General features: G+C 44.4%; 1 protein-coding gene across 15 annotated transcripts in view; it reads left to right on the top strand.

Annotated features, from left to right (window-relative positions):
- The window catches only part of FGD3 (FYVE, RhoGEF and PH domain containing 3), a 107,494-nt gene that overhangs the window by 12,767 nt on the left and 73,701 nt on the right, over positions 1–21,026 (top strand). Inside the window, exon 1 of one of the 15 annotated variants that reach the window (XM_065074944.1) lies at positions 693–807. The exons of 6 other annotated variants lie outside the window; for them this stretch is intronic. Coding sequence is in view for 4 of the 9 variants with exons in the window: in XM_021296399.2 (XP_021152074.2) it covers positions 17,728–17,824 (97 nt within the window). In the remaining 5 variants the exon portion in view is untranslated. Of the gene's footprint in view, positions 1–692; positions 808–17,419; positions 17,629–17,704; positions 17,825–17,896; positions 18,211–19,183; positions 19,470–21,026 lie in introns of those variants that run through there. 8 more of the 15 variants (XM_021296394.2, XM_021296396.2, XM_021296399.2 and 5 more) reach the window with 8 other exon arrangements.

Here is a 21,026-nt window from a genome sequence, read left to right on the forward strand (position 1 = left end):
CTGCACAGTCGTGTTTAGTTTCATGATTTTTAGGATGACACTTCAAAAACAAGCGCTGATGCTTGATTTTTAGTGCTGTAGGCAGCCTACAATACTAAGCAGATCCAGTACAGCAGAAGATAAAATATTTACCAGTGTCTTGTCAGGGGGAAAAAAGGATTCTTCTGAGTTTGTGGGGATTCAGTCTATTCCCTTGCAGCTTTGAAAGAAAATGTATATGTATTTTGCTCAGGCGTACATTGCAAGTATGCTCAGAGACCTGAACCAAACCTAGACTTCCCTGCAAACCGTGGCTTGGGTTTTTTCTCCTTCATGTTCAGATGTTGAGTAATCCTTAGGTTATTTTTGAAGTGTTTGAGCATACAGACTGTAAAGGAGTGTCATTGTTTAAAATCTAGGGTGCTTAACAGTAATGATTTTCTTCAACATATCAATATCATTAGGAAAGAAAACAGGCTATTATAGGTTGTTTTTCTACTGTCTTTTCCACTCTCTAATTACAGGCTTGATATGGGTTTTATCGTTTAGGTGGCATGACGGACTTTGGTCCAACAGGGCAGGAAATGACAGGGACAAATGTTTACTGTCTGCTACACCCCTCTGTTCCAATGGGAAAATAGAAGTCAGAACAACACTTTTTTCTTTCCCCCTTCATTTTCCTCTTACTCGGATGACTGCGAGTTCATTAGAATGGAAATGAGTTGAAGAGGCTCCAGTCGCAGCTCTGGTTATGAAGAACCTGGGTACCTCTGGAAAGACTAGATTTCTTTGAACTTGGGAGACGAGGAAAAATTGCAGCAGGCAAAGGTATCTGTCATTCTTGTGGTAAATATAAAATGTTTTATGATTAGTGGCTCAAGGGGTTACAGAAATACTTATGAGGGCTGTGGGAAAAGTAAGGTGCCGGATGCTGGAAAGTGGGGGGATTTGGGTTCTGTCAGAGAAAGGAGCTTTGCAATGATGTTATTGAATGGGGAAACCTCTACAGAAGTTCGGGGTGTCCTGCAGGAAGTCACAGTGGTAGCAGAGATTGTCTTGGCATCTCGTAACAGCTTGATCGAGTCTAAGAGAAGTATCTTAGTATCTTAGTATGCAGCTCTACTTGGCTGGTGTTGTAGGGAGCTCTTAATTGTTAATACCAGTAGGGATCCTTTCCACCCCCCCCGTTCAAGCCTGAGTTACCACTGTACTGTCAGCATACTTGCCACCAACAATACAAGCGATGCTAGAAATATGCATATTTAAGGAATCTGGAAGATGTATGTCAGGAGATTTCTTTACCTAGAAGCTGCTGCTGGGGCAGAGTTCTGTCTATTTGTATTGAAAAAACTGGCATTTAATTGAGTCCTCAGAAGACCGTAGATCTCTACTGGAAAAAGTGGGTGTGTTGTAGGAAACTCTAGATATAGCCATGCTAATTCTCGTAAATCTCTCAGCTTCTTTCCATGCCCCTAAACACAGGGTTTGCAATCCCTAATGGGGTATGAAGACACCGCATTGAAGTGGCTTTACTTGGCACTGTGTTAAGACATTCTGAGGCCTTGAGCCGTAACACAACTTGGTTCTGGCACCGTTGCTGCGCTGCAGTTTGTGGAGGAGGGCTCCTCTTGTCCTATGTGCGGAGTTAGGAGCCTTTTTATCCTCCTAGGACTAATAGCAAGACCGTATCTCTACCTTGGAGCACCAGAGGTACATTCATGGGGCAGTATACTGATTATTATATATATTTTTTAAAATTAAATATTTTAACCTCATTAGTTACCTTAAGTGTTTTTAGATTTCACCCAAAACAACTGGTGTGGAACTTGGAGGTTGCTGGGAGGTGAGGTGTGACCATTGTGTCAGGTTTGTCTGCAGTTAGGCAGACCATGTTTTGCACTTAGTCACTTGACAGTTTTTAATCAGGAGAACTAGAAACTTGGCCTTTTTCAAGTACTGACTTACACTGTATTATTTAAACAACTGAATGTTTAGATGTTAGTATACAGTACATGCACTTTAATCTGACTGTGAATCAGCTACCTCTGAATTGAGCCTTGAGGTAATGCTTTTTGGTCTTTGTCAGCACAGTTGGATTTCTGACAGCGATTGAGAAAGCTGAGAAGAGGATTGGCCTTGTTTCCTCTGATGTATTACAGTATTTTGTCTCTTCCTTACCTCATCTGGGGCAGTGGAGGATTTTATTTGGAGTCTGAACTTGGTGGAAACTACTGGTCTTTGGAGGTTCAGCTTTAAGCCTGCCCAAAAGCTGGGGTTGGATATAGGCTAGCTTGTTACTAGCAAGGCAGCTCTTTGCATGAAGCATTGGGTCTGCTGGTGTTTTGGATAACCTTTAGGGTTTCAGCTTCATTTTGAGTGTGTAAGCATAGTCTCCCTTGCAGCCGGGTGGATAAGCTCTCCAGCCCTGGCATCGGCGTCTGCCAAGGGCAGCTGTGACCTGGGATGCACAGGGGAGCAGTCCGTAACAAACGTTTTATCCAGCGGGTGCTGCCTGTTAGAAATCCCTGCTGAGAAGTTTGCCCTCACCTCCTCCTGAATAGCCTGGGCTTTGTTTAAGAATCTGCTGCAGTGGTAGGTAGGCTTCTCTCTTGTGTCAGATTTGGGAAAAGACTGGGTTTGGGGAATGGGAGAGGAGAGGAGAGGAGAGGAGAGGAGAATAATTTCAGTTGGAAGAGACCTTCAGGATCATTGAGCCCAACCATAACCCAACTCCAGCACTAACCCATGTCCCTAAGAACCTCCTCTAAATGCCTTTTCAACCCCTCCAGGGATGGTGACTCCAGCACTGCCCTGGGCAGTCTGTTCCAGTGCCTGACAACCCTTTCCAGGAAGAATTTTTTCCTCATATTGAATCTAAACCTCCCCAGTGCAACCTGAGGCCATTTCCTCTTGTCCTATGACTTACTACTTGGGAGAAGAGACCAACACCCTCTGTGCTACAACCTCCTTTCAGGTAGCTGTAGACAGCAATAAGGGGAGTCATATAAACAATTCTTGCAGCATTTCTGTTCCCGGTTCAGGAGTGGGAAGCAGTTCCACTTGGTATTGGCCCTGTTGACATGTATTCTTAGGTTTTAAGGTTTAGCAGTAGGTTTTCCTTAGGTAAAACATTTAGGTTAAATATATTGAAGAAAATAAAAATAGCTCCTGTTGGCTGTGTCTCCATCAGCAATAAATGCAGCCTATAGAAGTGGATCCATGGAAGGAAACTGGTGCTGAGGACCCGACATCTGCCCGGTGTGTTTGAAGGGTTTTTAGGTGAGCTCTCGCCTGTTTGCTGGTACGCACTGGGTGTGCTCACATACAGTTACTTAGAAGATGTTTGGAAGAACTTAGCTGAAAGGAAAAATCACTAAAAAAGTCTTGGTTTTGACAAAACCAGGACATTGTCTCTCCTTGTGTCGCTGCCTCTGACAGAGCGTAGGAGTGTGGGCTGGTTGTGTATCCAAACGGTGTACCTCGCTCATCAAGTTAATTTTGGATTAATTACTTGAACTTGATGGACTCCAGCTTCCGTAGACTTTGGCAGACAGGACCATGTTGTGGAGGGTGGGTTGTTCTCATGGCAATCAGATTTTGCTGTGATTTCAAACAGTTAAAAGGTGCTTTAGTGCCATCAATAGCCATGATCTTCCACAGCAATGAAATGGTTTGAAAGGCTGGGAAGATACTGTTGAATTTTTTTCTACCTTGGAACTTGATTCACATTTTTAGGAAGATGAAAAGTGTTAATGTTTCCCAAAGGTATCTACCCCATGGCTGGCCTATCAAGATTGCTAAATAATGTATTTAAAGATCAATGTCTTTAAAGTATCACATTTTTTGGAGGCGTGCAGTTACTTTGAGGTTAATCATTTGGTGGTGAGCCTGGCAAAGGTTGGGTTTTTATTTCCTCAAACTCATTAGGGGTTTGTTCTTTCTCTTCTCTTCTTGACTTGGTTTCTTACTTCAATGATAACAAAGGAGATGTATATTTATTTAAATCATTATGTCAGAGGTATTATAGAGAGGAGGCCAGAATGTGCGTTTAAAAGGCACAGAAAATAAATGGGAAGTTTGTTTTCTAGCTCAGTGATTGCTCTTTTATTTAAAGCATTGAAACGTACTTGTTGATCTTAATTAAGGCATCTGATTTCTTTCTTCTTCTTCCCCCCACCACCTCCCATGAGGGAGAACAGTTTGATATATCACCAAAGGTGACTGGTTTCATTTAAAGCTCCGGATCTCAGGTTACATTACAAAAAAGAAGAAGAAGTAGTAATTTGACTAAGGTTTTTCTGATGTCTTTGCTGGAGACACACAGCTTTTTAGTTGCTTTCTGAATGCTTTTTAGTAGCTTTTGGACAGTAAGTCATAAATAACTCGAGTTTCCTGAATTTCAGTGGGTAAGTCCACCAAATCCCTAGATGTGTTAGGAGAGTCTTGATGGCTGATCCTCTTCTAAACACCTGCACCTGATAGAGGTTTGTAGTCTGGTTATTTGCGTCTCTGAAGTCACAGGTAAATATGATCTCTGCTTAATTTGTTTATTTTTACTCGCCTAGTACAATTTGCTCTAAGGACAGGTTATTGCAGTGCAGTTCTGTGTCAATCCACCAGATGACACTTGATGCTTAGAGATGAGAAAGATGAGTGGTCTTGTGTCAGAAATTATGTATTCCTTTGTTAATTTAGAAAGAGAGTGAAATTCAGAGCATTTTATTTCAAAGTGGTTTTTCTATTTTCATTTTTCATATGGTACTTGTAAAATGTTAGGGGTGTGTATCAGAAATGCTTATATACTCTACTTGGGCTTTTCCTAAAAGAAAAAGTTGAGGGGAGACTTTTTTATACAGGCTTTGAACAAAACTGGGCAGTAGATTAAATCCACAGTCACCATCACCTTTCGATGGGCTGTTACTGTGGAATGAGAGGTTAGTGAAAGGAGCGCAGGCCCTGGAAGGCCCTTCTCACCCTGCTCATTCTCACCATCTCTGCGGTGGAGCCCTGGTCCCTTGACAGGTTTTACCACAACGGTGACAGACAGTACAAATATGTAGATAGTTCAGACCCACCTTTGGCAATGCAGAGTGTTCTTGTGCACGTACCTGTCCGTGCAGAGCAAGGCGTGATGTGAAACCAAGGGAAGGTTGTTGTGTTTGTACCAACGCAGAGCTGAACAGCAACGCTGCGGTGAGACGGAGGACTAAATTCTGGTGTTAGCTTGGTTTTGTGTGTGTAGAAAACAGTGGATGTATGCGCCAGAAAATGTTGTTGTAGCAATATTTCTGAAGTCAATAAAATACTGTGTTGTAAAGGGTTCTGGGTGATGTGTTTTTATCGACCCGGACCCACAGGTGAAGGGAGGAGTGGGGCTCAGGCCCTTTGAGCCCATCCTGGAGGTGATGCAGCCTCGGCCGCACCGTGTTCATCTCAGCAACGCTTTTGTGGCACTTTCTCACTGCTGTTCATCCTAAGAAACAATTCGTAATTAGAGAAGTGCGAGATGGGTCACGTTTAGCTGTTCCAGTTTGAGTTCTGTGGTGTTTAGGAGGTTTATAGATGCATAAAAAGGGTCAGTGGCTGTTTTGTGAGTAAAACACGTAATTTTATATGAAGTAATCCGCCTCCCGCCAAATAACCTATTTTGTTGCAGCTTTTGTTATCTTCATGTCTTTTTCTTTACTCTCTGCTGAATGAATGATTAAGGTCCTGTGTATAAGCAATGTCATCTGTTACACCACGATTTTGGAAGTAATGCGCTTCACCGGTGTTCTAATTCAATAGCTTTAAGGTTAATCTAACTTTTTTTTTTTACATTATCTTTGAAATAATACAACTTAAGTAGCTAGCACATAGATCTGTGGCTTTGCCTTACTTGTTTTTGCAGGTAAGTTATTTGTAATTCCTTTTTTATGTGTTAAGCAGCTGGTTTGTGTTGCTCAGCAGGATCTGCTCTGGGGCCCTGGATCCCATGCGGCTCTTGTGCTCTGTGTGGCTGTGACCTGGTATTAGTGGTTCAAGTAACTTTCTCCGAGTTATTCCACATTCTTGTTTCTCTTCTGATGTCATTCATGATGAGAAAAGGAGCCACAGTGTGCACAGATGTGTAACAGAAGCATTTTCAATCTGACGTGTCAGGCTATGTTCCCAGGATTGGGGGTTTGGACAAAGGAATAGAGTGACTGTCAGCAAGTTTGCTGCTGACACCAAGCTGGGAGGAGTGGCTGACACTGGAAGCTGTGCTGCCATCAGAGACCTGGACAGGCTGAGAGCTGGGTGGGGAGAAATTTAATGAAATATAACAAGGACAAGTGTAGAGTCTTGAATCTGGGCAGGAACAACCCCAGGTTCCAGTATAAGTTGGGGAATGACCTATTAGAGAGCAGTGTAGGGGAAAGGGACCTGGGGGTCCTGGGGACAGCAGGGTGACCATGAGCCAGCACTGGGCCCTTGTGGCCAGGAAGCCAATGGTACCTGGGGTGGGTTAGAAGGGGGTGGTCAGTAGGTCAGAGAGGTTCTCCTGCCCCTCTGCTCTGCCCTGGTGAGACCACACCTGGAATATTGTGTCCAGTTGTGGCCCCTCAGTTCCAGCAGGACAGGGAACTGCTGGAGAGAGTCCAGCGCAGCCACCAAGATGCTGGAGGGAGTGGAGCATCTCCCGTGTGAGGAAAGGCTGAGGGAGCTGGGGCTCTGGAGCTGGACAAGAGGAGACTGAGGGGGGACTCATTCCTGGGGATCAATATGGAAAGGGGGAGTGTCAGGAGGATGGAGCCAGGCTCTTCTGGTGACAACCAGTGACAGGACAAGGGGCAATGGGCGCAAACTGGAACACAGGAGGTTCCACTGAAATTTGAGAAGAAACTTGTTCCTGGTGAGGGTGGCAGAGCCTGGCCCAGGCTGCCCAGGGAGGTTGTGGAGTCTCCTTCTGTGCAGACATTCCAACCCGCCTGGACACCTTCCTGTGTAACCTCATCTGGGTGTTCCTGCTCCATGGGGGGATTGCACTGGATGGGCTTTCCAGGGCCCCCACCTGATCTAGTCTATTCTACCTTATCTATTTTAATGCAATATAACCTATTACTCTCTCTGGCCAACTAGTAAAGGGCAAAAAACCTGCAGAACAGGAGAAGTGAAGGGGAATGATAGTTCCTGCTGAAGACCTGGGAATCATCTGCCCAGCAGATGTTAAAAATAAGTCTTGCAACTATTCTACTTTTAGATGTGTGTGTGTGTAGCTCATGGATTTATGCACATTCTTCCTATAATGTTCCCCTGATAAAATCCATGATCAGTTAGTGAAATTGCAGTATATATGTTGGCAGGTCCACCTGTGTTTGAAATCTGTCCTAACATTAATCTTAGGAAAATTGGGGATGGGTCATTTTCATTAGTGGACCTTTGCTCAGGAATGTAGTTCAGTGTGCACAGCTGGAAGGATTGGATTGCTCATCTGTTCATCACTGCTCATTTTAAGGAGCTTCAGATTTATGCTCTGTGGCCCACCCTGTGGGTTTCCACTGCCCCTTCCCTTCCCTTCCCTTCCCTTCCCTTCCCTTCCCTTCCCTTCCCTTCCCTTCCCTTCCCTTCCCTTCCCTTCCCTTCCCTTCCCTTCCCTTCCCTTCCCTTCCCTTCCCTTCCCTTCCCTTCCCTTCCCTTCCCTTCCCTTCCCTTCCCTTCCCTTCCCTTCCCTTCCCTTCCCTTCCCTTCCCTTCCCTTCCCTTCCCTTCCCTTCCCTTCCCTTCCCTTCCCTTCCCTTCCCTTCCCTCAGTTCTGTATTTTTCATGTGTCTTTAGCCCAGGAAGAATTTCAGATGTTGTCTAATTCAGTCAAAGGGAAACGTGGTTACGAAGGGGCCACTTGTGGTCTGTCTGGGTGAGATTCTACAAGACCTGACTTTGCAGAGTTTGGAAAGCTCTTAAATGTCAGGAGGAACATTAAAGTTTCTGTTTGGAGGGTTGGCAAAATTGCATCAAATAATCGGTACCCTTTGTAATTTAAATCTGAATTTCCATTAGTCTTTTTTTATCCTGTGCACAGACTTAAAACACAGCCTCATCTCGCTTCGTCTTTTGCTTCTCGCACTCCTCATACCTGGGCAGTATATTAAAATAGAGGAATTCCATGTCTGATCGCAGGAAAGCTGCGAAATAGTTTACAGGCCATGGTATGAATTTGTCATGTTCCCTGCTGCCCTCCCTCTTTCCTTTCCATCTGTTAGCCAAATCCTTTGGTTTTAATTATCATCACTCTTTTTTCCTCTTGTAATGCTTATGGTCAACTCTTTCAGCTTCAGTTTTGTCTCAAAACCCCATGAAAGAATTACACCAAAAACATAAAACTGTAATTCTCAAACAAGCCCAACTTGTAAACTGTGTGTTCAAAGGAGGTTTGAAATGAGGCGATAGGAGTTTATGCATGCCTAATTAGAAGCAAAGCTAAGCGAGCATTACGAAGTTATTGATGATAAATCTCAGCCCTGATTAAACATCTGTTGAAGCTCAGCTTAGTGAATTACAGCAAATAATTGCTGCCCGAGACGCAGTTAGTGGTGTTTGCGGGGCTCTGGAGGAGCCGCATCACGATGCGTTTGTGGGACCAGTAACAGCAATTCTGGGGCTCTGTGTGCTGGGCCAGCCTTGCTGCAAGAGCTACGGAAGCCCTTTATCCTTCTTAAAATAAAAGCAACAGGTCCAACTTGTGTTTTGTAACCGGTACAGTAGTTTTCACCTTTTCCATACAGGGATCCTCTCTTTATTTTGTATTCCTTTAGCGATACGGAAAGATATTTCCTTGAGAAAATGGGTTTCTTGAGCCAAGAATCCATTGCCAAATGTTTGTCTAAAGCATGTTATTAGTATGGATGAAACAAACGCTAACCAGCCCAAATCCAAACCTCTTGGCAGCAAGCTGGGACAAAGAACACTTCTGACTTTCTTGTGCCAGACATTTGAACCCATGCAAGAGATTGTGTTTAAAAGAACAACATCCAAAATAGAAGCACTGGGTGACACAAAATAGGCAAGTTAGTGCAAGACAAGAGGGCCTGGTAACTTCATTGCTCAAGCCAAGGTGTAGTTTCATGGCTATGTGAAGAGTTAGAGAACAGAAGTAAATCCTTCTCCTGCAAATACTGAGCTTGTTCTGGGTCCGAAGCATCTTGGGCCGGGCTGTGGTCTCGGGGCAGCGCTCCCCAAACAGCTGTGTAAGGATGCTGCAAAATAGCAGCTGGCAAAAATCACATCATTCAGTCCATTGATTTGTTTCTTTGTCTGGTTCCCTTAAGCAAAAACCTGCTAGATCTCAGCTGGGAGATGATTTAATTTCTGTAATTGATATGTTATTCCATGTCAATAGAAATGATACTTTATAAAGTGCCTTGGGATTGTTTTTTCAAAGTCTTTTGTATAATAAGATTATCATTAAGCCTGATTAGTTATGATTGAGCACATTCCAGAATCCGAGATGAAAACTCTAGAAACTACAGCCTTGGGTTGATTGTAATTTTACAGATCTTTGTACAGGCACCGACTTTTAATCGATGCAAGACAAATTAATAGGAATGTCCAGAAGTTTTATTTTGTTTAGATTTGTATCAATACGGTTTTAACTTTTTCCTTGGCGTAGCAAGGTGCAGGGATTTGATTTGCCATGCCAGGCGCTGCTGCCGCCTCCTGGCAGGGAAACTGGGTCCTTTGGACCTCTTAAACCTGGTAGAGAAATGAGCAATTGAGTGAATTGTAACCTTTCTTTTTACCGCAAAGGATAAAATGAAGGGGAAAATTAAAATAAAGGCCTTTGCTTTGTTTTACATGAAAGCATACACATGCACAGATAATTGTAAAAGCTGCAGAATAAAACTCGGAATGCAAACGCGTTTTTCAGAAGTCAGAAGCAGAGTAATAGTCTCTGCTAAAATTGCGAATATAATCACGGGCTCTTTGTTCCGTGCAAATTTCTGCAGGGTGATTTTTCTAACACTGTGGGGTTTTTTTTTGCTTCTGAATCAATTTGCAAACCGAGTGAGAGAAAGCAGAAGAGCCCTGGGCCCAGCGAGTGTTCTGTAGAGGGGTGCGGTGTAAGTTCTGCCCGCCCCAGCCGGAGGTGCTTGTGCTGAGCCCAGAACCAGCTCCTCTGGTGGGTTCTGGCACCTTTAGTCTTGAAAAATAGCTCTTAATGCAATTCCATTAATTCAGTTGAACCTTTCAGTTTTTTTGGCTAAGACTGCTGTGTTTTGGCACGTGGATGAGGATCTGTCCCTGTTTAGAGCATCCCGTGTTTACATATAGGTCCCTATAAAAATTTGTCTTCTATTCTGTATAATACTACTTTGATATAAAGCTTTATATAAGCAACTTCAACGGATACCTTTAAAAGCAATTTTTAATAGAGTTGTGGCAGTAAATCCAATGCTGTTCTGGTTGTGGAGGACAAGACCTCTCAAAGGTTAAGCCTTGTCGTGGCAGCTGTGAATGACCCTGCTTCAGCGCAGCGTGGAGAGGAAGCCCATTCTTTGAAAGACTTGAAGTTTTGCTTGGAAGCCCTGATTTAAATCTTTTAAGGGAACGATTTCTTTGCAAATACACTTACTGCTCAGTGCAAGTGAATCTGTGTACTAGAATACTGTGTTCTTTTTACTACTTCTTGCATGAAATGCTATTGTGGTCCTAACTTCTTTGCACGGTGCGTGCTCCTTTTTTTTTCCCGCAGAACTGCATATTCTGTTTGCATTGGACTGTGACTAATGTACGGGTTTGCTTTCCGTAGCGCCAGTGATGTTCTGCCAGTGTTTTAGCAGGGGATTCCCACAAGAATTTCCCTGCCTCTTCTGTGTGCCACCGAGGAGCTGTGTGCATTATGAATACATGTACTTTATTTATTTACTTTGGAGAGTGGGCAAACAAAGGCTCCCGTTTACTTTTTTAGTCTGAAACGGTTCTAGCAGCTCAATAAGTGGTGCTGGAGGGGGGGCAGCCCTGTCCGGGAGCCGGGCAGGACGACCCCTGGCCAGGAGTCCCTGTTCCAGTGCTGTTCCCGCTGGGAAGCCTTGGCAACACTTTTTTTTCCTCCCCCTTTCATTTTCAAGCATTCTTTGTTTGGACTGCGAACAAAGACTGTTTTTAGTAAGTATTTGTACAGTGCCTATCTCACTGGGCTCTGCTTCCCTTTGGGATTGTTAGGTGCTTCTGTAGTAATAATAAAATTAAAAGTAGACACTGGTCACAGAATCCCAGAATGTCAGGGGTTGGAAGGGCCCTGGAAAGCCCATCCAGTGCAATCCCCCCATGGAGCAGGAACACCCAGATGAGGTTACACAGGAAGGTGTCCAGGCGGGTTGGAATGTCTGCACAGAAGGAGACTCCACAACCTCCCTGGGCAGCCTGGGCCAGGCTCTGCCACCCTCACTGGGAACAAGTTTCTTCTCATCTTTCAGTGGAACCCCCTGTGTTCCAGTTTACACCCATTGCCCCTTGTCCTGTCACTGGTTGTCACCAGAAGAGCCTGGCTCCATCCTCCTGACACTCCCCCTTTCCATATTGATCCCCATGAATGAGTCCCCCCTCAGTCTTAGCAGGGGTTGGACTGGGGGATCTACAGAGGGCCCTGCAATCCAACCAGTCTGGGATTTTCAAGGGGTGTATGTATGTATATATATAGATATACACACATATATGTAATATATGCACACATGTGTGTATATATATAATTAACAATTATATGTATAAAAATGTACAGAGAGTTGGCCTGGCTCTTGCTGTTGCTAAAGCTGTGCAGTGTTGTGCACCATTCAGAGTACACAGCTGTGCTCTCCCTTGTACAAAGGCTATCTTTGTTTTTCATGTGAAGTCATGGTCTATTTAAAACTGTTTTAATAGTGAATTTTGCTGGAAACTGGAGGAAATGAGTCCGTGGCTTTTTTGTCCTGATAAAAAACGAATTGGAAATTGCAAAGTCAACTGTGAATAAATATGCATGTCATGTTTTATGGCTTCTGCTTTCCAGTTTTGTTCCTCTTTTGTAAATGTTTTGGAAGACGTTACAAAGCTCACATCAGTGACTTCATACAAGTAAGTTCTACTTACTTTCAAAGCATCTGCTGACCATGGAAATAAAATGAGAACAGAAACAAGGCACTTCACACCTTTCCTATTTGTTTCTGATAGATTTCAGGTAATGAAATGGATGTATCAAAGGTCTCTTGTATAAAGACCATTCATTTCATTTTATTGCTGAGTATTTTTTTGTCATTTTAGGTAAAAAATCGGCAAAATTTAGTGGTCAAAGTTATTTGGGTGTTTAACCTTTTGACACCAGTTACACTCTACAAGTGATTTAAACTTCTCTCTTTCTTTTTCCTTTAGGCTCTTGAGGGGGCATGTATGAAATAAGTTGCAGAAATTCAGGGCAAAATTTTCTGTTTAGTTTGTTCAAGCCTAAAAACGCAAAGCTGCGGAGTTCTCAGAGGAATGAATTTGGCGGTAGAGGTGGCTGACAGCAAAGCTGGTTCTATTTGCTCAACATCTATTTGTTTTTCAAACATTTACCTTGCAGCCAGACAGTGATAAAACCCCATTGCTGGCTTAATGCCACCAGGGAAACGCCAGGTGGATTTGGCCTTAGTTTTTAGGGTAGCATCTGTAAGCCTTATTAGTGCATATGAAGAACTCTTCTGCTGTTGTATGAGAAGGAAATGCTGCCCATTAGCAGAGGTGGCGTTTAAAATGGTGAGAACTTCAGGAGGGTTGTGAAAAGTCACCTTTTAAAAGATCACTTCAGCTCACAAAAAGCATCCCGAGTCGTCTGTCCGCTCACACACTCAGCTCTGTGCAGGAGAAAAGTGTAAAAATACGTATTTGTCAACCACAGACTGTCCCCGTATACAACAGACACCTCTGGAAATCTCCATTCTTGTGAGCTCCTGTACCGTTTCACTTCTAGTTGCTTCACTTGAGAAGCTGTAATGTGTTCACATGGTGCTGTTGTGTAGCTCTCAGACAAATTAATAATTGTGAATTTTCTGTTGGCTATTTAAAAGTTATAACTCTATTCCAAACCCCACCTCTTTTGTACAGTGTTACCATATGGCTTGAGTGATTCAGTGCATCTTGTGGGGGTTCTGCTGATTTTTGCTGCCTGCGACTACAGTTACTATTAATATACAGCCAGTCAAGTGTCTGCATTGTATATATATATATATATATATATATATATATATAGTGTTTCAGTAAGGCAAGCTGACTGTGTTTTCATTTGTTTCATTCGCAGGTGAATGTAGTTGTCAGGGTATTATATAAAGGGTGAACAAATAACAGGTATCTTCTTGTTCCCTTTTTTTCCCATGATTTGAAGTGTTAGTTTATTCTTAACAATGGACTCTCTTTTTTTGTCAATTATATATGTATTTTGTTCTTCTACCAAGAGGTTATCATTAATAAAAGCTACCAGCAACCAAGAGATGAATTCTTCATTTCTTTGAGTGTGAAGAATTCTAATAAAAGGCTTCGAGAAGATTAGAGGAGGATCACATAGTAGTAAATAGCCCTTCACTTGTCATTTTTGTTCTGTTTATTTTTTCTCTATGAAAGATTAAAATCTTTTTTTTCCCTCAGCTTTGCACATCTGATATCTCGCCTTGTTATTATAGACATGGTATGATCCGTGTGTTCCCTTCCTCGAGAACACTGCTATTAGCCCCTTAATCACAGCAGTGGAGGCTGGTAAGAGTCTGTTCACAGCATCACACAGTATCACAGTATGTTTGGGATTGGAAGGGACCTCAAAAGATCATCCAGTCCAATCCCCCTGCTGGAGCAGGAACACCCAGGTGAGGCCGCACAGGAACATGTCCAGGTGGGTTTTGAATGTCTCCAGAGAAGGAGACTCCACAACCTCCCTGGGCAGCCTGTTCCAGTGTCTGTTACCCTTACTGAGAAGTTTCTTCTCAAATTTAAGTGGAACCTCTTGTGTTCCAGCTTGATCCCATTACCCCTTGTCCTATCATTGTTTGCCACTGAGAAGAGCCTGGCTCCATCCTCATGGCACTCACCCTTTATATATTTATAAACATTAATGAGGTCCCCCCTTAGTCTCCTCTTCTCCAAACTAAAGAGCCCCAGCTCCCTCAGCCTTTCTTCATAAGGGAGATGCTCCACTCCCTTAATCATCTTTGTTGCCCTATGCTGGACTCTCTCCAGCAGTTCCCTGACCTTCTGGAACTGAGGGGCCCGGAGCTGGACACAATACTCCAGATGGGGTCCCACCAGGGCGGAGTAGAGGGGCAGGAGAACCTCTCTGACCTACTGACCACCCCCCTTCTAATACACCCCAGGATGCCATTGGCCTTCCTGGCCACAAGGGCACAGTGCTGGCTCATGGTCATCCTGTTGTCCACCAGGACCCCCAGGTCCCTTTCCCCTACACTGCTCTCTAATATGTAATTTCCCAACCTATACTGGAACCTGGGGTTGTTCCTGCCCAGATGCAGGACTCTACACTTGCCCTTGTTAAATTTCATTAGGTTATTCCCCATCCAGCTCTCCAGCCTGTCCAGGTCTCTGGATGGCAGCACAGCTTCCAGTGTCACCACTCCTCCCAGCTTGGTGTCATCAGCAAACTTGCTGATAGTGCTCTCAGTTCCCTCATCCAAATCGTTAATGAATATATTGAATAATATTGGCCCCAGCACTGACCCGTGAGGCACTGCACTAGATACTGGCCTCCAACTGGACTCCACACCATTGACTACCACTGTTGCTATTTAGCTGTTAGAAAGCCTAAAACAGTAAAGCTTTTTTATTTGTTTAGGGAGTCTTTCGAGAAATCTCCTGGCTATCCTTTCCAGACATGCCTGTGGTTTTTATATACGTATAAAAATATGTATAGTCTTCGACTTTTGCTCATCAATATATGCTCTTCTTGCAATTTCTTGACCTTCTGCTGTGCCTCAGTTGGTACTTTGTCTCCCCCGGTAGGTTACCTTTTAAAGAAAATAATAATACGTCTGAGCTGCTCCCATGTGAATTCCCCCGGTCTCACCGTTTCCCTGGTAGTTGACAGTGTGGCTTTTTAATCTGGTTTCCTGCGGAAGCGAGGTTTATGCGATTGTGCTGTCTGTCCCTCTTTGCTCCTGGGACAGCAGGCTCACTTCAGAGCAGCTCGAGAAAAGGGGTAAAGAGGGTTGTTTTATTCCAGAATTCATTAGCCAAATGGACAGGTCCCTAGAGAGGAGGAGACAAGCGGGCAAAACCATCGGGTTGGCAGCCGCCAGCTGGGCAATGGGCACATGAGTTGCTGCAGACGAGCCCCGTCCTGCGCTGCCCGGGGGGCTGGGGACACGAGGGGCATAGGGACGGCTGGTGGCTGTGGGAGGGCTGAGCCCTGCAGAGCAGTGCTGGGCTGCTCTCATTTCTGCTTTGGGGATTTTTAAGCCTTTTTAGCCATTCCCTGTTGCTTGCTTGTAGCAGTTGGTGTTTTATGGTGTTTTGCCGTGTTTGTGTTGGCAGATTTAGTTCTGCTCTTCCTTGGGTTTGTGTAGGAATTGGGATTTTGCTTTGAGTGGAATTTGCTATTAGTGGTTATAAAGATGTGATGGCGGGGTGGCTGTAGGAGCACTGGAAAGCACAGGAAACCTGCTCTGTGTAATCTGGGTGCCTTTTAATCAGCAACTAACTTTTATTGTGATGTCACCAAATCTCTAAGATTTGCATTTTATTTGTATTAGGCTTTTTGATTTGTGGTCTAGTAAAGAAATGTTGAAATCCTGTTTAGCAGGGGGAAGAAAACAGGTCAAAATCTGTGGATGAGCGTGTTTGCTCTCTGCAGGAAGATGGGCTGCCTGCCCCTGGGGTTTCTCCAGTGCTGTACCAGCAGTATGGCTTCTAGGGATGCTGTACATATAAATGGAATATTACTTCATCTTCCTGCTGTGAGATGTTATTGGGGAAAACATTTTTTCCTACTTTGTTTTTTTCCTCTTTCAAGTGATGTGATGCTCTTGCACAAGCTGTATATTGTCAACTCACACTAAGGTGGAAATGGCTGCAGTAAGAGGGTCAGAAAGGGACCCACCTTTAAGATATTTTTCCTGCCAGTTCTCCCTTGGCCCCACATGAGTGGGAGATTAGTCACCCCTTTAGGGGCACCGGGACCCCGGTGGTGTCTCCTTTTCCCCCAACGTGTGGCTGGGGGATGAGAAGGAGCTGCAGCTGCTGTGGGCCTGGCTGGAGCAACCACCACCACCAGGGTTCTCTGCACAGACACCTCCAGCCGTGTCCCCAGCTGGCTTTTGTAGCAGTTCTCATGGTGTCTGTCCTTTTGCACGGCCCACAAGTCAGTGCCCTTCTCTCTTCTTGGCGTCACTTTTAAAACAAACCCACTGGAAATGATAAGTAAATGTATGATGGAATTTGGAGTGGATCGCCTTTAGCTGTCATGCTTGCAAACCCAAAACGGGGTGTTGGGTAGCGTAGGCTTCTCAGCGTCCTCTGAGGAGATGCTGAGGCTAGTGTGGAGCTCTCTGTTTAATAAATATTATTAAAAAAACCTTTAGCAATTCCTGTGTGTTCAGACAGTGCATGAGGACTAAATCTAAATACATTAGTAATAGTTAATGGTGAGCTGATGTCTGTGGAAGTGGCTGTTGCTTTGTGGCAGACATTGGGCAGTGAGCATCACGCTTCAGTCAGAAGCATTGCATTGCTGTCCCTGTACCCAGCGGCTCTTGGATGGACACAAATTAAATTTGTATCAAATTTGATCAGTTTTATGAAGTTGTACTGGTCATGCTTGCCGGGATTTTGGTGCCAGGCTTCAGTCTACCGTGGATTATTTTGGCTGACTTTTAATGGGAGCGCTGCCAAGACCCGAAGCGGGGAGCGCAGCGCTGGCGTGAGTCGGGGTCTCGCCGGGGAGCAGCCGTAGAGCAGCGGTCACCATGCCAGCCCTGCTTTTGCTCTTCTCAGTTCTGCAAATGACACCAAAATCACTGAGGTGATCTGGTTCGTACTGTGTGTAATAGTTGTGTGTAACTGAAATGCCACCCTGTGTTTTAATTATAAGCTGATGCTCCTTCCTGAAACCAGTCATCCTTGCTACAGCCTCAGCTCTGCAACAGGTTCATCGTTGTCAACCGATTTTTAGTTGCAATTGAGCATTCATTCCGATCTGTGCCGATTCCAATGCGTAAAGTTCCCATTTTCCGGCTCTTACACCACACTTGTTTCAAACAGCATCCCCCTTGTGTCTCAGAGGAGTTTCGTGCTTTACCACTATATGGCATTTGGTGAAAATGGAAGTGCAGGTAAAATTGTAGCGGTAGCAGAGCCCGTTGTGTCTCTCCCCTGGTGTCCGTCCCTCCGCCTGGCTCTACAGCATCTCCAGGAGCAGCAGTTGCCAGCAGCGCAGCCCCCTCCCCTTCCCACATTTATTGCCATGGTAACCCGGGGAAGGCATTCTGCAGCCTCAAAACTACTTTTGCTCTTTCATCATGCAAGCTGGCATTGTCAAGGGCTGAGTGTATCCCTACAGCTTTGAAAGAATAAATTAAAACAAAAAAAAGGCTGAATTTGGATGGGCAGCTGCTATTTGGGAGGCCTTACAGCAGGAAAGAACAGGCAACCTTCAAGTGACCTGGTGTCCGTACGTTGCTTAGTAAGGAAAAAACAATCTTGCTTCGTTAATTGATTAACTTGGAGGGTGGGGGCTATGGGAAGGATCCTCTGTGCAGGGCTGGGGGGTGGGAAGGGGCAGATGGCGGGTGGGCTGTGCGGGAGAGCCGCGGGTAAGCGTGTGTGCTGGGACCTGCTGCAAATCCTGCTTTCTCATGGAGTCTTTAATGTCTTTTCAGGTATCATTTCGAAAATGGTGTCTTAACAGATGCCTGCTCTTTGACTCTATTATGCATTTGCCTTTTATTGGCGTAGAAGTGGGGATGTTTAGCGGCATCTGGCAATGAGTGCTCTGTGTGAGCAATTTAGAAGCTGTAGTAAAGCGTTTGCTGTGTTTTGTGCCGTAATGAGCTGGATTGATTTTATGATCTCCACTGTACGTGCTTCCTAAAATCTGTATTTATGCAGCATTTGCGTGTAGATGTTGAGAGGATTTTATTATATTTGAGCAGGCTAAGGCTATTTGATTGCTATAAGAGTAGCATGTGGAACTGGTAGTACTTAGTAAAAGAAAAGCAATTCCTTGCGAACAGTATCTGCAGACAGAGAAGAATGAAATGACGTTGTAAGTAATTATTTTTTAAGTATTCTGAAAGCAGAAACCTGTCTGATGCAAGTGTGGTCAGAAATGTTTCAGACAGTATACTCACCCTGTGTGGATTGGATAGATTGTTGAATTTTCTGCTGTGTCTGTTTCCATGTTGTCTGGGTAGATGAATCACAGTGCAGTAATAGAATTGATGAAAATATTTCAGGGGTGCTGCCTGATGGAAGGATCGGATTAATGTTTGATTGGCTTCTGACAAGCTGGCAGGATTTTTGTTTGTCATTTCTTGCATTATTTGCTTGGGGAGCGGTAAAAATGTAGCTTTCTTCTAAATGTGTCTGAAGTACATAATGGCTGTCAAGTCACCATGACAACATGGGGACCTGGATCAGATTTTCCCTCCACCCCTTTTCTGTTTTGTTGTTTTATAAATATGTGTTGTTTATGCATTCTCTGAGACGTTTGAGGGAGTATCTTTCAGCTCCTGTTAGTATGGGCCTTTTAATGATACCCAGATCTCAAAGTAAATTATGTTTGCAGGGTTTTCTTTGATTAAGCACAGTCCGGTGTATATAATTTGCTGTACAACTAAGGACATGAGCACCTGTGGCAGGAGTTGTGGGTTTTCCATCCCCATGATTCTGGCATTGCAGCCCTGCCAACTTCTGCTGAGCTCCCGCGTGGTTCTGGGGCGTCCTGTGTCCTGGGGCCATTGCCAAGTGGGATGTGGAGCCTGGGGGCTTCTCAAAGTTGGGCACCAGCTAAGGTGGAAGAGCGTCTTTCTTCATGCATGGCTGGAGTTTGAGGAGGACAAGAAAAAAGTCTGATTGTGGCCAAGAAACAACCGGTTCTTCCATCCCTCTTCGCTGAGAGGTGCCGAATGCACCTCCCAGGGAGGAAGAGGCTGGAGGTTTTTCAAGACGCGGCGCCGGCTGTTCCTTCCCTCGCGCTGACACTCACTGAAGATGCACTGCCCGGGGTGGAGGGAGGTGTGTGTTCAGTTCCCCTCTGCGTCTGAGGCACTAACATTTCACCACTCGCACATTTTTCCGGCCTGGGAAGGGTCAGACCGTGCAGGCCGCCGTGCACAAGGGCCGAGAGGCGCCATGGTGGCGCTGTGTGAGCGGGGCCGCGGCGGCGCATCCTGGGGCTTTGCTGTGGACGGTGTGAGAGCCTTTGGACCTGGCCTCCACTCCCACAGCCACCTGTGTGGAGTTGGACAGGCGCTTACTTTGTGCTCAGTGTTTTGGGGCGCCGCGGCTTGGGGAATCTTGTAGGTGAGTATTTACTTTGGGGAGCAGACACCTCACGGGAGATCTCTGCCTAGTGCCGCCTTCGCCTCCTCTCGGCAGCGCTTGTGGGATGGGAGGGAAAGCGTTGGTTTCACACTCGTAATGGCAACCTGTGTAATTTATAGTCAATTTAGTGGAATAACAAGTAGTAGTAGATGTTTTGTGAAGGCGACATTTCAATGTCGATTAAATATTTCTAAGTTATCATCATACTTCTTGACAGAAAAAAACACCCTAATTTGGGTAAATGGAAGTAAAAATCATTGCAGTTTTCACTTGTACCTATGTAAACCTAGAAAAGTATAGTATCTGTGATGTCTTCTCAGAACATATGCATTTACTTGCTCTTGTGGCAGAGTGCTGAGCATCTTTCAGTATTGAGGCAACTGAAAAGCAAATACAACATGCCAGTGACTTTTGTCTTGATCTTACTACCTACCGTACATGCTTGACATGGGAAAATGAAGAACCAAATGTTTCTCTGCTCCCATCAACCTGATGTTTTTCTTGCTGCCACATGAATAATATAATGACTTTTTTTAATTTGGAAAAGTGTTGTGTTCTGTCTAATGCTGGGGTTGAAGTTCCAAGCAATTTTTAACAGGAGTTACGTAGAGGTGGGTAGGATTGTGTCCTCTGAAGAACCGCCTGTCTACGTGACACAGCCTATTTCCCCTTCGACTTGGTGTTACTTGATGTTATCATTTCAAATATAGCAACTGTGCAGAAAACCCAGTCCTTTGGAAATTCATCTCAAGTATCTGAGAAAAGATTTCGTTTGAGCCAGAGGCTCAAAACAATGAGATAAAACAGTGATGAGAACAAGTAAGAGCAGGAGTCTAATGGAGTCAGGTTATGCAGACTTTTGTGGTTCCAGACCTTGCTTTCAAGATCCTTAGATGCTAGAGGCAAAAACTTGAAAAGACATGAATTTAGGAGTAGTTAAAAAACAAAACAAACCTAACCCAAACCAACTGCCAACAACAAACCAAAACTTGCTTATTCCCAAGGACTGAGCCAAGCTTGGTGCTCTCAGGAAATCCAAACGAAAAGAAATCCCTGTATGTCCTGTTTTTGTTAAAAACCAAGTTTCTCTTTTAGTGAATTTGCCTGTCAGCTAAAGCTTCATATTAGCTGCATTTTCCTGGAGAGCCAGATACGTGTTTTGGTAAACATAGCAATGGAATGCAAACTTATTGATAAGGACAGATTCACATCTCACAAGAGGGGCAATGAGAAACAGGTGACCAAGAAACTGACCAACTGTGTATAACATCCCATAAAAGTGGGAGATCACGAGGATCTCGTCCCTTTTTTCCCTTTTCCTTATGGCCGACATTAGGAGAGGACCTTGCTAGTCGTCCCTGTGAACTGAGGCCAGTGAGAGACTGAATCCAGCTCCGGTTGGCTGCAGAGTCCAGTCCAGGCCTTCGGGTGCCAGCTCTGCAGTTGCTGAGACTTTCAAGATTCATTTTGTATATTTTGTATTATTTTCTCTATTCTTATCAGTAGCATTAGTAAAACATTTTTAATTTTTCCCAC

The sequence above is a fragment of the Columba livia genome, chromosome 10 (assembly GCF_036013475.1).
Source record: "Columba livia isolate bColLiv1 breed racing homer chromosome 10, bColLiv1.pat.W.v2, whole genome shotgun sequence".
NCBI lineage: Eukaryota > Metazoa > Chordata > Aves > Columbiformes > Columbidae > Columba > Columba livia.